At 42.9% G+C, this 13,709-nt stretch overlaps 1 protein-coding gene across 1 annotated transcript in view; it reads left to right on the top strand.

Moving 5' to 3' along the window:
- Positions 1 to 7,211, top strand: part of LOC102814015 (acetyl-coenzyme A synthetase 2-like, mitochondrial-like) — a 64,379-nt gene extending 57,168 nt beyond the window's left edge. Inside the window, exons 9-14 of the mRNA XM_006860757.1 lie at positions 1,604 to 1,716; positions 2,015 to 2,141; positions 2,769 to 2,896; positions 3,186 to 3,249; positions 5,802 to 5,920; positions 7,047 to 7,211. Coding sequence (XP_006860819.1) covers positions 1,604 to 1,716; positions 2,015 to 2,141; positions 2,769 to 2,896; positions 3,186 to 3,249; positions 5,802 to 5,920; positions 7,047 to 7,211 — 716 coding nt within the window. The remainder of the gene's footprint in view (positions 1 to 1,603; positions 1,717 to 2,014; positions 2,142 to 2,768; positions 2,897 to 3,185; positions 3,250 to 5,801; positions 5,921 to 7,046) is intronic.
- The last annotated feature ends 6,498 nt before the right edge of the window (positions 7,212 to 13,709 follow it).

Below are 13,709 nucleotides of genomic sequence, written 5' to 3'. Positions count from 1 at the left end.
GAGGGCAAGGGGCCCAACTGTGTAAGGAAGTGTATAAGGAAGTGTATAAGGAATTTGAGTGGGAAAGGGAATTTTTTTCCATGTCATTTTTATTTGGTTTGTCCCCTCCTCTCTTGGATATCTGACTTACTAGGATGTTTGAAGCACATTATTGTATATAATGATATAATGAACATAGCTGTTTGTGAGCCTTTTTTTGGACCAGCAAGAAATGAGAGGTCTGGATGGCTTACCTCACCTCTTACTTAGACGGGCTCTCTGAGAGACTCCCTGGACTGAGTTAAGAGGTGCTTCTACATCGGTAGAGCCTAGAAACAGTGGGAAGACAATGTTGTGTGCTCCTCCTTACTGTTTGTCTGTGCCAAGGGCATTGTTGTTGTTGTTAGGTGCCATTGAGTCAGTACCGATTCATAGAGACCTTATGCACAGCAGAATGAAACACTGCCCGATCCTGGGCCAATCTCACTACTGTTGCCACACTTGAGTCCATCGATGCTGCCACTTGGCTAAACCATCTCGTTGGGGGTCTTCCTCTTTTTCTCTGACCCTCCACCTTACCAAACATGATATCCTTCTCCAGCGACTGGTCCCTCTTGACAATATGTCTGAAGTATGAGAGACGAAGTTTGACCATCCTGGCCTCCAAGGAGCACTCTGGCTGCACTTCTTCCAAAACAGAGCTATTGGTTCTTTTGGCAGTCCATGGCACTTTCAATATTCTCCTCCAATACCATAACTCAAGAGCACCAATTCTTCTACGGTCTTCCTTATTCACTGTCCGGTTTTTGCATGCATCTGAGGTTATTGAAAATACCAAGGCTTGGGTCAGACGCACCTTAGTCTTCAAGCTGACATCTTTGCTTTCCAACACTTTAAAAAGGTCTTGTGCAGCAGATTTGCCTAATGCAATACGTCATTTGATTTCTTGTCTGCTGCTTCTGTGAGTGTTGATAGTTGATCCAAGAAGAATGAAGTAGTTGAGAACTTTCAATCTTTTTTCCATTGATAAGAATGTTGTTTATTGGTCCAGTGGTGAGGATTTTTGTTTTCTTTACATTGAGATGTAATCCATACTGAAGGCTATGCTCTTTGATCTTCATCAGTAAATGTCCTCTTCACTTTCAGCAAGCAAGGCTGTATCATCTGCATATCACAGGTTATTAATGAGTCTTCATCCAATCCTGATGCCACGTTTTTCTTCATATAACCCAGCATCTCAGATGATTTGCTCAGCAAACAGGTTGAATGCCAAGGGCATAGCCCTGAGCTTTCTCTTCTGTTCCATGTGAGTGGGTGGGCTGCAACTTCTGCATCTAAGCCAGGACTTGACTAGGATAGGAAATGAGGAATTGGTGTGAGAATTGTCCACCAGATTTTAGGTGCCAGGAGCCCTGGGTATGAACCTTGCTTTTGTAGCTCAGGAGTCAGGTCTAGGTCTGCTGCAGATGGAAGTTCTCAGGTCACCAAGACCTTCCTTGTCCTAACCCTAAAAACACACTCTTGGAAGTGAACCAAAGTGCAGCACCCTGTGCCCCTTTTTCATGTATTCTGAACAAGGAGGTGAGATTCCAGGCCTACTAACTACCTTCCTCTTCTCCTGCAGAAACAGGCGGCATCTGCATTGCACCACGGCCCTCAGAAGAGGGTGCAGAGATAGTTCCCTGCATGGCCATGAGACCCTTCTTTGGCATTCTCCCAGTGATTATGGATGAGAAGGTGTGTGTGCTCACAGGATGACCTCCCCTTCTATTAAGGACCCCCACACCCAAAGAGGCCTTGTGTGTCTATTAGTGCCTTGCTCATACCATTTGGGTCCAGAACTGAGGTAGGGGTGGCAGCAGGTCCTGCATATCTCACTAGGAAAACTCAAGGAGTGGGCTGGGGCTGGAGATGGGGGTGAGCTTAGGCCCTCCTAAAACCTTTCTTTGAGTTCAGTCATCCTTTGTTGGGTGAGGGCCAGGGCAGGAGTGCATTGATTTGCCTATCCCTCAAGCCTGGACCTGCCTGTCTGCAGGGGAACGTTATGGAGGGTGATGATGTCTCCGGAGCACTTTGCCTCTCCCAGGCCTGGCCAGGCATGGCAAGGACCATCTACAATAACCACCCCAGATTCATAGGTGCCTACTTCATGGCCTACCCTGGTAAGCAGGTGGGGCCCTGTATGTTGTTGAAGATAGCTTGGCCACTCAGATATGTTTCTAGATTAGTACTCTGAGTGTGGTGTAGCTCTGCAGCTTAGGAGGAGACCTTCAGCAGCACAGGTTTGAATCCCCCCACAATGCCCTCTACTCTGCCTCTCTGCCTCTCATCTCTCTTAGGGAATGATGCTACTTCATGGAGGCATTCTTGAGAGCCCTTAAAAAAAAAAAACAGAGGAGAAACCATCCTGGAAACAGTTATTATGTCAGGGAGTTTTTTTGGGGTCATTTAACATTTTTCTCCAGTGTGCTTTTGTGTCAGGGGGTTGGAAATTTATATGAACATTATCTCCTGTGTCTTCATGCCACCTATAATTTTCAATCTCAAGTTTGCAAATTTATTAAACCACCACCACACAGCTGTATTGAATCATCTATTATCTCTTTTAGGGCAGAGTGGGGTGGAAATGGGAGCAGCAGACTGTAATTGTGCCAAGTGGCTGAGACATAGCCCTAGTGTTCCCTCATTGGAGGGTTGTTGTTAAGTGCTGTCGAGTTCATTCAGACTCACAGGGACCCAAGGATAGGAGCTGGAAACTCTGGCACTAAGTCTCCCTATTTTGGGTGCAGGCTACTACTTCACTGGGGATGGTGCACGCCGTACCAAGGGTGGCTACTACCAAATCACAGGGCGGCTGGATGATGTCATCAACATCAGTGGGCACCGAATGGGGACAGCAGAGATTGAGGATGTGATGGTAAGTGAGAACAGTGTTTTGCCCTGTGTCTCCAGGATGCCCATGTTGACCTTGTATTTAGCAGAACGGGGTAGAAAATGGCACCCTGAGTGGCAACTTCACTTCTGCTGCTTGTGGCCACCATTGTTGTTATGTGCCGCGGAGTCATCTCTGACTCATAGTGACCCTGTATAGGGTTTCTGAGAAGTAGCTGGTGGGTTTGAACTGCTGACTTTGTGGTTAGCAGTACAGTGTTTATCCTACAGTGCCACACCAGGATTCCTCTTTTTTTGTTCTTTCTTGTGCACAGGATGACCACCCCTCAGTACCAGAAAGTGCTGTCATCGGCTACCCTCATGAAATCAAGGGCGAAGGTGAGGGTCCAAAGAAGTTTCCTCCTGTCTCCTCTGAGAGGGAGCAGACACAGAGGGCAGGGATGGTGCTGACCAGAGATGGCCAAGCTGTCTCTCCTGAGTGCAGATTTTCGTGCAGGGTTGAATAGGGGATGTACAGAATTAAGGTCAGTTTTGACATACCAAAGAGCTATGACCGATTTAGAGCTCAGAGTTTCTTCACCTGTCCTTTCAGTCACAGGACACTGTCAGTTTCTGTAATGAAATGTTCCCTTCTTTGCTTTTGGCACCTCCTCTCATGCACTCGGAGACCAGTTCCTGGTGACAACCATGAAGGTTGGAGTATGCCCTTGTGTGGTTGCATGGCAAGTGGGGCTCTTTCTGAGGAACTTCACTCTAAGTACACACCACACCCTGATATGTTTGGAAATGCAGAGCAACTGAACAGGGTGGTCTTCTCTATTGAGAATAAGTCATAAACTCCATTTGTTTCAAAGTAATCGTGACTGGAGAGGGGCAGGAAGCAATGGGTTTTGAAATGCTAAGTCTGCATCAGCTTCACTGGCCTGACACATCGTGGACACATGCTGACCCTGCAGCAGGGCAATGCCACTGTGCTAGGGCAGATGGCACTTGCTGCCTGTCAGGGAACATCCCATGTTGCAGTGCATCCTGAGTGTTGTTGGCATTCCTGCCCCATTGTGTGCACTGTGCTGTATAAACTCAGAAGTTTTTTTTTTAATATTTAACATTTCTCCAAATATATATATATATATATTTTTTTTTTTAATTCATTTTTCTTTCTATCAAAATAATGTGTTCCTGAAGTCTGCTGTTGTGTGTGTGCTAGAAAAGGAGATGCATGGGAAATGCAGGTCACAAGGAGTCCCCCAGAGGGCCTGTGCACTGGTTGGAGTTCAGGCAAACCCTTCTGTCTGGGCTTGAGGGGACAAGTACATCCTTGGGACTGGGAGCCCTTCTGCATCTGAGATCCTGGCAGAGGCCAGTATACACTAGCAGGACCTCGCTGGTAGGAAGACCAAAGGATTCCTCCCAACTCCATCAAAAGTAGCCATGGCCCAGGCCTTTCTCTTGCTGTTCTGGAGGTTTGTCAACCCCGGTTGTTGTTGTTAAGTGTCATTGAGTCATTTCTGACTCATAGTGACCCTGTGTATGGTTTCCGAGGAGCGGCTGGTGGGTTTGAACCATCAACCTTGTGGTTTGCAGTTGAGTGCTGATCCTACAATGCCATTCCAGGAGTCCTGTCAGCCCTGGAGAACCTTAGAAAAACAAGTGCAGGACCAAGGGCAGCTCATTGAGGCATGACTTTCAGACCCAGTGAGAAGGTACACAGGTGTCTTTACATCTCCTGGGATACTCTGTTGGGCCTTCCGTGTTATAGCTGCACTGGACCTGGGGTATTGTCAATGGTGCTGCCAATTCAGAGAGCTTCCTTGGACTAGTCCATCATTGAGCCAGGGTTCAGTGGGCGCTTTGTAGTCACATGGTCTCTCTTGCACCCTGAGTGGTGCTTGGTGTTGCCCCACTGTTGGCTTCCAGTGCCTGCCACACTGGTGAGGAGATCGTATGTATGACTCTGGTGACCAGCTTTTTCTGATTGCTAACAATTTTAGCAACACTCATCTGTAGCACATGAGTAATCCCTTTTAGTTCTTGATAGACACTACCTGCAAATGTTGTGTGGTTCTCTGTCCCACTCCATCTGTTCTGTGCTTGATCTGACAAAGGTGAGTTCCTGAGTCTTGTGGACCTGGACCCAGACCTGGTGATCCTCTGGTGTTTCTGGCCAGGTCCTCATTGCTGGGACAAGTGGGTGTTCACATGGAGAAGAGTAGACTCAGACCTGTGTATCACAACCGTGTATCACAAAGATTAATTCCAGGTGGAGACACTGAGAGCCACTGGAAGTTTTTTATATGACATAGATGTTATTGTCAACTGTTAAGTGTCATCAATTCAATTTAAATTCACAGTGATCTTGTATAGGCTTTCTGAGGAGCAGCTGGTAGGTTTGAATTGCCATCCTTGCAGTTAGCAGTCCAGTGCTTACCCTACAGTGCCACACCAGACAAGGAAAGGTATTGGAAAACCAAACCTAATGCCATGTGGGGTTGAATAGCCCATGAAATAGGACTACCCTGCTGGCTAGTAAGTTCACAGGTGGTTAGTGTTGGCTTGCTGTGCTCCATGTATCATCTCTTAGATGTTTCCTATCAGCTTATATAATGGTAATCTTCCAAGAAGGGGTTGTTCAAGAAGGTTAAGTGTGTGTTCAAGGTCAGACATAGCCAGACAGGGACAGCCATGTTCTGACATTCTCCATCCAACACAGGACCACCACAGGGACCTTCTGTGGAGCTGTTAGACTCTCTTCCATTTTGAATGGAAATGAGAATGCCCACCAAAAGGCAATTTGAAGGCTGCAGCTGAAGAAACCAGCTGCTACAAGGGTAACTAGCTTGCAACTTGACAGTCCTTTGGATTGATGGTGATTTGCATAAAGCACTGTGCCTTGTAGTCTAGCACACTCCCAACAGTTGGTTTCCTTCCAGCTGCCTTTGCCTTCATCGTGTTGAAAGATGATGTGGATGACTCAGACGTGGTGGTGAAGGAGCTCAGGTCAGCAGTGGCCACCAAGATTGCCAAGTATGCCGTGCCTGATCAGATTCTGGTGAGTGACGCCCATGTTAAGCTATGGCACTGCTCTTTATAGTTAACAAGTAACACAATCTTATGTGAGCACAGTGCAACCAAAACTGGCATTGCTGTTTGGCTTTTCCTAGGCATTAGGTAGGATGGTACATTGCTGCAGTGTGTGTGTGAGAAAGAGGGAGAGAGACAGGTGTGAAGTGAGAGGTTGTAGAAGAGGAACACAGCACCAAAACTTTAACACAACTTGTCCCTTTAGGAAATTGTTCTAATCAGGATTAGATGCTCTTGTGCTTTGTCCATATGCAGGTCATTTGCAGGAAGAGGACAGGATAGTAAAGGAAGTAGGTATTTTAAATAGAGAAGAATGTAGACAGTACTAGAATTCTATCTACAGCTTCCATGTGGTCTCTCAACACTTTTTCTCCCCATACATCCTGGTGCCAACAAGGGAGGGTGGAATACAGTCAGACCCTGTCTCAGAAAGTCCGTGTTTGAGTTCTCTATGGGAAAGAAGCAAGCCATCTAGCAATGCCTTAGTTTGGTGATGGTCCTCTGAGACAGGATGTCCAACTTCAAATGTTAGATAGAAGAACCTAGCCTTTTCCATTTTCACTTACTATTTAACATTGTACATGGTCAAACTACTGGTCTGTTGACCAGCATCATGTATATCTGAATCATATTACTTATGAAAACAGCATACTTCCTGTGATACACTACATAAACTGCATCATGGTTGTTTGAAAATGTTTAACATTAAATGTTCAAACACTAAGTAAATCAAAGAATTCCTCTTAGGTAGCTGTCTCACCTCTTATATAAGACAAAATCAACTGAATCCCAGGCCAGGGGTGGAGATGAGGTACGGTGCTCCTGTGCTTGGCTAAATTGCTAGAGAAGCTCTCCAAGCATCAGCAATGAGGTGCAAACAGGGAGGACTTCAGAGACCCCTGAACATTCTGACAATTTTTTACCCTCACCTTAGGGTTGATTTCAACTTTAGGTCTAGCTTGTTCAAAGAAAAAGCTGGAGTGGACCACTAGTCCCTAATACTCTCTGGAGTGAGGACATACCCATCAACCAACTAGTATCAGATGCTTATCTTACCACCTCCAAAGCCTAAGCCTGCATCTGTTCCTTGCCAGGTGGTGAAACGTCTTCCCAAAACAAGGTCTGGAAAAGTTATGAGACGGATATTGAGGAAGATAGTCACTGGTAAAACTCAGGACCTAGGAGATACCACCACACTGGAGGACCCAAGTGTCATCACAGAGATATTGAACACTTATCAGAAGTCCAAAAACAAGTAACTCAATTCAGTCAGGAGAACACGCTTCAACCTGCGAGTATCTGACCAAAACGAAGTGATTAGTGCCTGTGAAACAACATAAAAAATAAACATTTTCTTTTGATTTTGAGGGATTTCTCTTACCCACAAGCCTAAAAAATCTGCCTCCATGCTGTCGGAAGTTTTGGTAACTGGTTTCACATCCCAAATTGCTAAAATACCCTGCAGTCTTGGTAAATTGTTTTTTTCTGCCTCAGAATATAGTCAATAACAAACATTTCAATTTAATGAAAAAGACAGTGTGCTCCCTTAAGCTCAACTTCTAGAAACCTCAATAACTACCATTATATAAAAAGCCAGTCTTTCCAAAGTCATTTTTTAAAATGCTAAATTAATAACAATTAAGTACTTTGTCACCATGAAAACTTGTATTTATTAAACAAAAAACTTGTATTTGACCATTTGTGAATCTCTAATCTCTAAGAATTTTTCTTCTTGTAGGGAGAGAAGCTGCCCCAAATTTGAAAATTATTTATTATATCATAGAGCAGTCAAATATTTTATCATTGTAAACTAAATTAAGAATTAATTTTTGTAGCAGTTTTCTGGTGTCAGAAACAGAACTCAGATTTCTTTCCCTGATGACTCTGGATTGTCAAATTGAATCAACCATAAAATCCATAAAAGCTTATTTGCTTTGCCCTTCCTGCTTAAGGGTCCTCTGGGTGAGTTTCTCGAGCAAAGCACATGCTTTTCAGTGTTGCTTCTTGTGATGGGTCTTTGATTTCTTGTATTTTTCATTTCAAAATGTGTTAAGTTTCAAGTATTAAGAAATTTCCCATAAATCTTAGTGGTCATTGGAATTTCTCAATGACTTTTATACATTGTGAAAGATGGGATTTAAAAAAAGTAAAAATTTTAGTGCGCCTGATAGGATGCCAACAGGTTTCATATCCCAAAAGTATAGGTGTAGTCATGCCTTTTCTTATCTCAGTGAAATGATATTACTAAAGATAGTCTAGAATGTCAGCGGCCCAAATGGAACATTTTTTTATTAGACAAAATAGAGAATAAAGTCTATAAAGCAAAATGCATAGGATACATATTTTTATTTGTATTAAGACAAGCTGCAAAAGCAAACCAACAGTAAAATAACATTCAGAAATGACTCTGTCAACACAAAACTCTTTGAAGAAATTGAATGAAAATATCAAAGCTTTATTTAAGATTTCTTCTTTTCTTGACTTGTATGATGCAGCTTCTCTTTCCCCTTCTCTGGATCTATCACCTTCTTACACACAATCCCACTTTAACTTTTCTTTTTAAACTCCCTTTATGCAAAGAGGATGATATCCCTTGAATTCTTTAAAAAATGCAACCCACAAACATCTAAGGGCTGCAACCAAAACTACCTTCACCCTCTGAAGACTGCATTATAAAAGAATTCCCTAAGTTTCATCAGGTTCCACACAAAAAATTCATGATGTGTTTAGAATTTTTAATGGTGCACAGGATTCAGGCTTGCCTGAACTACATAAATACATACACACGCTTGTGGGACTATGAGACTCTAGAAAGTGGAGAAAAGAGGTAAATTGGGAGAATCCTGGTAAGGATATAAAATATCCTATCATCCTATCCTGGAGTCCTGGTGTGGAGCCATAAGCACTTGACTTCAAGGTCTGTTTGAACTGCAAGGTCAGCAGTTCAAACTCACCAACTGTTCCTTGGAAACCTTATACAGGGTTGCTAAGAATCACAACAGACTCTATGACACTTAACAACAACACACCACCATCCTATCCAGTGAATATGATCCAAAAGAATCTACAGAAATTGCTCAAGATTTATTAGTTGCTATTAGGGCTTATCAGACAAATAATTGTCAATAATTGAATCTTACAAACAAACCAAAAAATGACATTTGGGGGAGCTGAAAATGCTTTAAGAGCCCTGTTTGTGAATGGTTTAACAGTATAATATCAGAACCCAACCACCTGATTTTATTTATAAGATAGTTTATAAACAGAAGAAGGGGGAAAAGCCACGAAATGGCAACTGTAGCTATTGCAAGGACCAAACTGTGATCCCATGAAAGATAGGCTTCCATTTCCATACAAATATAGACAATGGGCTAAGTCCCAATTTGGGGGGAAGCCTCAAGATCCTCCATTTGTCAAACCTCCACTTCAAAGAAAAATTATTGTCTTTATTGTAAGTAAGTAATTTGTTCACTGGGAAAGAGCAGTTAATTTATCTGAAGTTTCCTCAATAATATCTAACACTCTGCTGAACGTTTAGAATTCAAGAGCTCTGAGGAAGAAAAATGGTGACATGATTCTCATTAATAATCAGGCAAAAATACAAAAGATAATTAGTGAGAAATCATATATTGTATTAATTGATACTGGTGCCATTAACTCAACTCTTAATCCATTATTTTTTCCATGAAAAGCTTCCTTGAGGGAAAATAAATCAACAGTAATGAGGGTTACAAATGAGACTCAGAGGTCTTTTTATCTGAATTCATTCTTACGCATCTGGGATCATTTTCAAAGGAACATGCCTTTCTATTTAATGATACCACCCCCTGTAATCTTCCACCAAGTGTCTGTCAGTTTGTTGTACTATGGAGGCTTCTGTGTTGTTGTGATGCTAGAAGCTATGTCACCAGGGTCACCTATGGTGGACGTGTTTCAGCTGAGCTTCCAGACTAAGACAGACTAGGAAGGAGGAGAGGCAGACTACTTCTGAATAGTTAGTCACTGAAAACACTGTGAGCAGCAGCAGAACATGGCAGATATACTACTGAAATATAAAAGGCACTCAAAACATGACGGGAGAAGAGATGACTCATCAACGGAGAGCTGATACTGATTATATAAATGAAGTAAAGCATACAGGACCTTCATTTGCTGATGGGGCACAACTCAAAATGAAGGAGAAATAGCAGGAAATATCCAGTAGTAACCAGAACATGGAATGTAAGAAGTAGGAATATAGGAAAATTGGAAGTTGTTGAAAACGAAATAGAACACATCAAGACTGATATATTAGTCATTGTTGTTGTTGTTGTTAAGTGCCGTCGAGTCAGTTCCGACCCATAGCGACCCTGTACAGGGTTTCCGAGGGTGTAAATCCTTACGGGAGTAGAAAGCCTCATCTTTCTCCCGCAGAGCGGCTGGTAGTTTCGAACCGCTGACCTTAAGGTTCGCAGCCCGATTCGTAACCACTACGCTACCAGAGCTCCTTATATTAGGCATTAGTGAGCTGAAATGGACTGATGTCAGACATTTTGAATCTGATAAATACGTAGTTTACTTATCCTAGGAATAACAAATTGAAGATGAATGGCATCACATTTATCACCAAATGGAAATTTTCAAGATCTATCTTGAAGTACAACACTCTCTGTGATAGGAAAATATCCGTACACCAACAAGCAAGAGCAGTTGATTCCACAATTATTCAAATTTGCACAATTTGAACAATTGTGCAAATTTCATCATCAGTGATGATGAAATTGAAGAATTTTACCAAATTCTTCAGTCTGAAATTGATCAAACATGCGATCAAGATGTACTGATAATTACTGACAATTGTAATGCAAAGGTTGGAAACAGAGGAAGGATTAGTCATGGGAAAATATGGCCTTCATGATAGAAATGATGCTGGGGATAGCATGATAAAAAAAAATTTTTTTGAAGTTTTTATTGTGAATTATGTATTAGTTTACATGGGGGAGAACATTATCTTCACATTCATCCTATCGTATTTTGTTTCATTGCAATGATCACAGTCCCCTGCATACATCATCAAACAACCAAAGGGTACACCCACACACCTGCCCCCTGGCTGCCAGCCCACAGCACCTCTCCCTCCCTGAGTCCAGCATCCCCAGCTGCTTCTCCTCTCCACATCATCATCTCTGCCTTCATCCCTAGTGTCACTGCCTCCCCAGACAGGGTCTCCACTTCACCTTTCTCCCTTGATGGCTCCAGGGATCTCTGCTCCTGGACTGAAAAATCAGTAACTCCCCTCCTTTTGTTACCAAACATTTACATTTACCTTTCCAACACTCAATGTCAGACCTGATAGCAATGATTCCCTATTGAATCACAGGAGTCCTTTCCTCCTCACCTTGTATCAACCCCATCCAGACATTTTAAATCTGATAATTACGTAGTTTACTTATTGGAACCAATTCAGTGGAGATTCTACCTTTCCCTGTATCCTGCGGAGCTAGGTTGCCTATTGAAAGCTTGTAAGCCAGTCACTTCTTGCCTTTGTAGTCTCCCCATTTTGGGTAGCCAATGTCCATGTCCCTCATCCCTGTCGACCCTGTGTACCAAGGGGATGGGAATGATCCTCAGTGTAAAGATTTGTCCACTCCTTTGTCATACTGCATCCACAAGCATAGGTTAAATTCATCCACTTATAGTTGGTTCTTATTGTTGTTGTTGTTAGGTGCCATTGAGTCGGTACCAACTCATAGCGACCTTATGCACAGCAGAATGAAACACTGCACAATCCTGGGCCAACCTCACTATCATTGCCACACTTGAGCCCATTTATGCTGCCACTTTGCCAATCCATATTTCTGGGGGTCTTCCTCTTTTCTCTGACCCTCCACCCTACCAAACATGATATCCTTCTCCAGAAATTGACTCTTTTTTGTTGTTGTTGTTCCTCTTCTTTCTTCCTCTATGCATGTTCTGATCATCCAGCCATTGATGCCAGGTCAAATGAGTACTATCTGCAAGTGCGGGTGTTCTTGTGCATCTTCCCTCACTTCATATCAGCTGGATGCTTCACACTCCGTTTTTGCAATCTGGGGCCATGTCCCTGCCCCTGGGCCCAGGAGTCCCCAGGTCTCATCATACTGTTGATTAACCAGGTCTCAATCCAGGTTAACTGGAGTTTATTGAATGTGGTCGGACTTAGATCACAACTTCATTGCTGTTTTTTCCCCATTTCCCCTTATTAGTGACCAACATGGTCAGCAGCAGGACCACATGCCTGCTAGTGTATTCCAATTGAGTTTCAGTCTTGGAATGGGTTTTGCCTTAAGGGGACATAACCACTTACCTTGATGGCTCCCTAGGGTACAACTTGCTTGTTCTTGTAGTAGTCCATTGGACTGTTCTTATTGTTTTTGGTTTTTCCTGCTGGTCTTTCTTTCAAGAAGTATCCTCTGCTCTTCTAGCTGCTCCAGACTGGTCTGCTTATCCTTTCAAGTGGAAATATCCCACCTCAGAATATTCTGGCTGGGGATCAGGATTCTACCTATGTTCTTGTGCTATGCAAAGGCTCTGCAGGGAGCCTCCTTCACTGGCAAGTTCTAGCCCTATTTTAGGTAATCCAATCAGCTATAGGCTGAAGACATACTTACAAGCTTCCTCTGGTGATGTTTCTGGCTATTCCTCTCTCTCCCACTTCAGGTGTCTATTTTACAATAGTAGGCAAGGGAAACCAAGATTCAAAAGACAGCCAAGCATCTTAACATCATTTCCCCACTTTTACCCATTACACCATGCCTCAATCTTTGTATCCATGAGCCTGTTCCTCCACAGTTATGCTTACATCATTATTTACCTCTGTTATTTAGCCCATGTAAGCCTGCCTAGCTATTTTCCCATCCACCTTGTTTTTCCTTTCCCATTCTCTTTCTAGTTTATGCCCACCCCCCAGCACCCAAACTATCCTGTGTCTATTCCTTACCCTGTGCTCCACTAGAAATATGAGCCATAACATGAATAGATATATGCACACCAATGTTCACAGCAGCACTATTTACAATAGCAAAAGATGGAGACAGTCTAAGTGCCCACCAATGGAAGAATGAATAAACAAACTTTGGTACATACACACAATGGAATACTATGATAGCTTGAAGAATAACAAGTAACCTGCAAGCCACCACATAACATGGATGAATCTTGAGGACATTATGTTGAGTGAAATTAGTCAATCACAAAAGGAGAAATACTGCATAGGACCATTATTGTAAAAGCTTAAGAAAAAATAACCACACTAAAAGGGGAAAAAAATAAGAAAAATTTTTTGTTGGTTACTGGATTGTAGGGGGTGGGATGAGGGGAAGGAGGGGAAGGTGGAACACTACGTAGGGAATAAACAATAGTTTGAGTTTTGGGGGGACAATGCACAAGAAGGGGAAGGGGAATGGAAGAACAAGGCAGATGGGAGAGCATTTAGGCCGGTTTGCATGGGCTAAGTGGGACAGATGTTCAACCTTGGAACAACAGGGTTCTGTGATACAGGGATTGAAGTATGGTTGGAATGGGTAAAAGAGGGGACGTAATATTAAGCTACTTAACTGTCTTATGAATCTTGGTTTCCCTTGCCTATTATTGTAAACTAGATACTTGAGGGGGAGAGAAAGGAATAGCCAGAAACATCACTATAGAAAGCTTGTAAGCCCGTCTATAGCCTATCACTGATTGGAATACCTAAAATAGGGCTACAACTTGCCCAATTAAAGAGGCTTCCTGTGGAGCCT

This window comes from Chrysochloris asiatica, unplaced genomic scaffold, assembly GCF_000296735.1.
Source record: "Chrysochloris asiatica unplaced genomic scaffold, ChrAsi1.0 scaffold00039, whole genome shotgun sequence".
NCBI classification, from domain to species: domain Eukaryota; kingdom Metazoa; phylum Chordata; class Mammalia; order Afrosoricida; family Chrysochloridae; genus Chrysochloris; species Chrysochloris asiatica.
The sequence above is the reverse complement of the archived record's forward strand: the minus strand, read 5'-3'. Positions and strand labels throughout refer to the sequence as shown.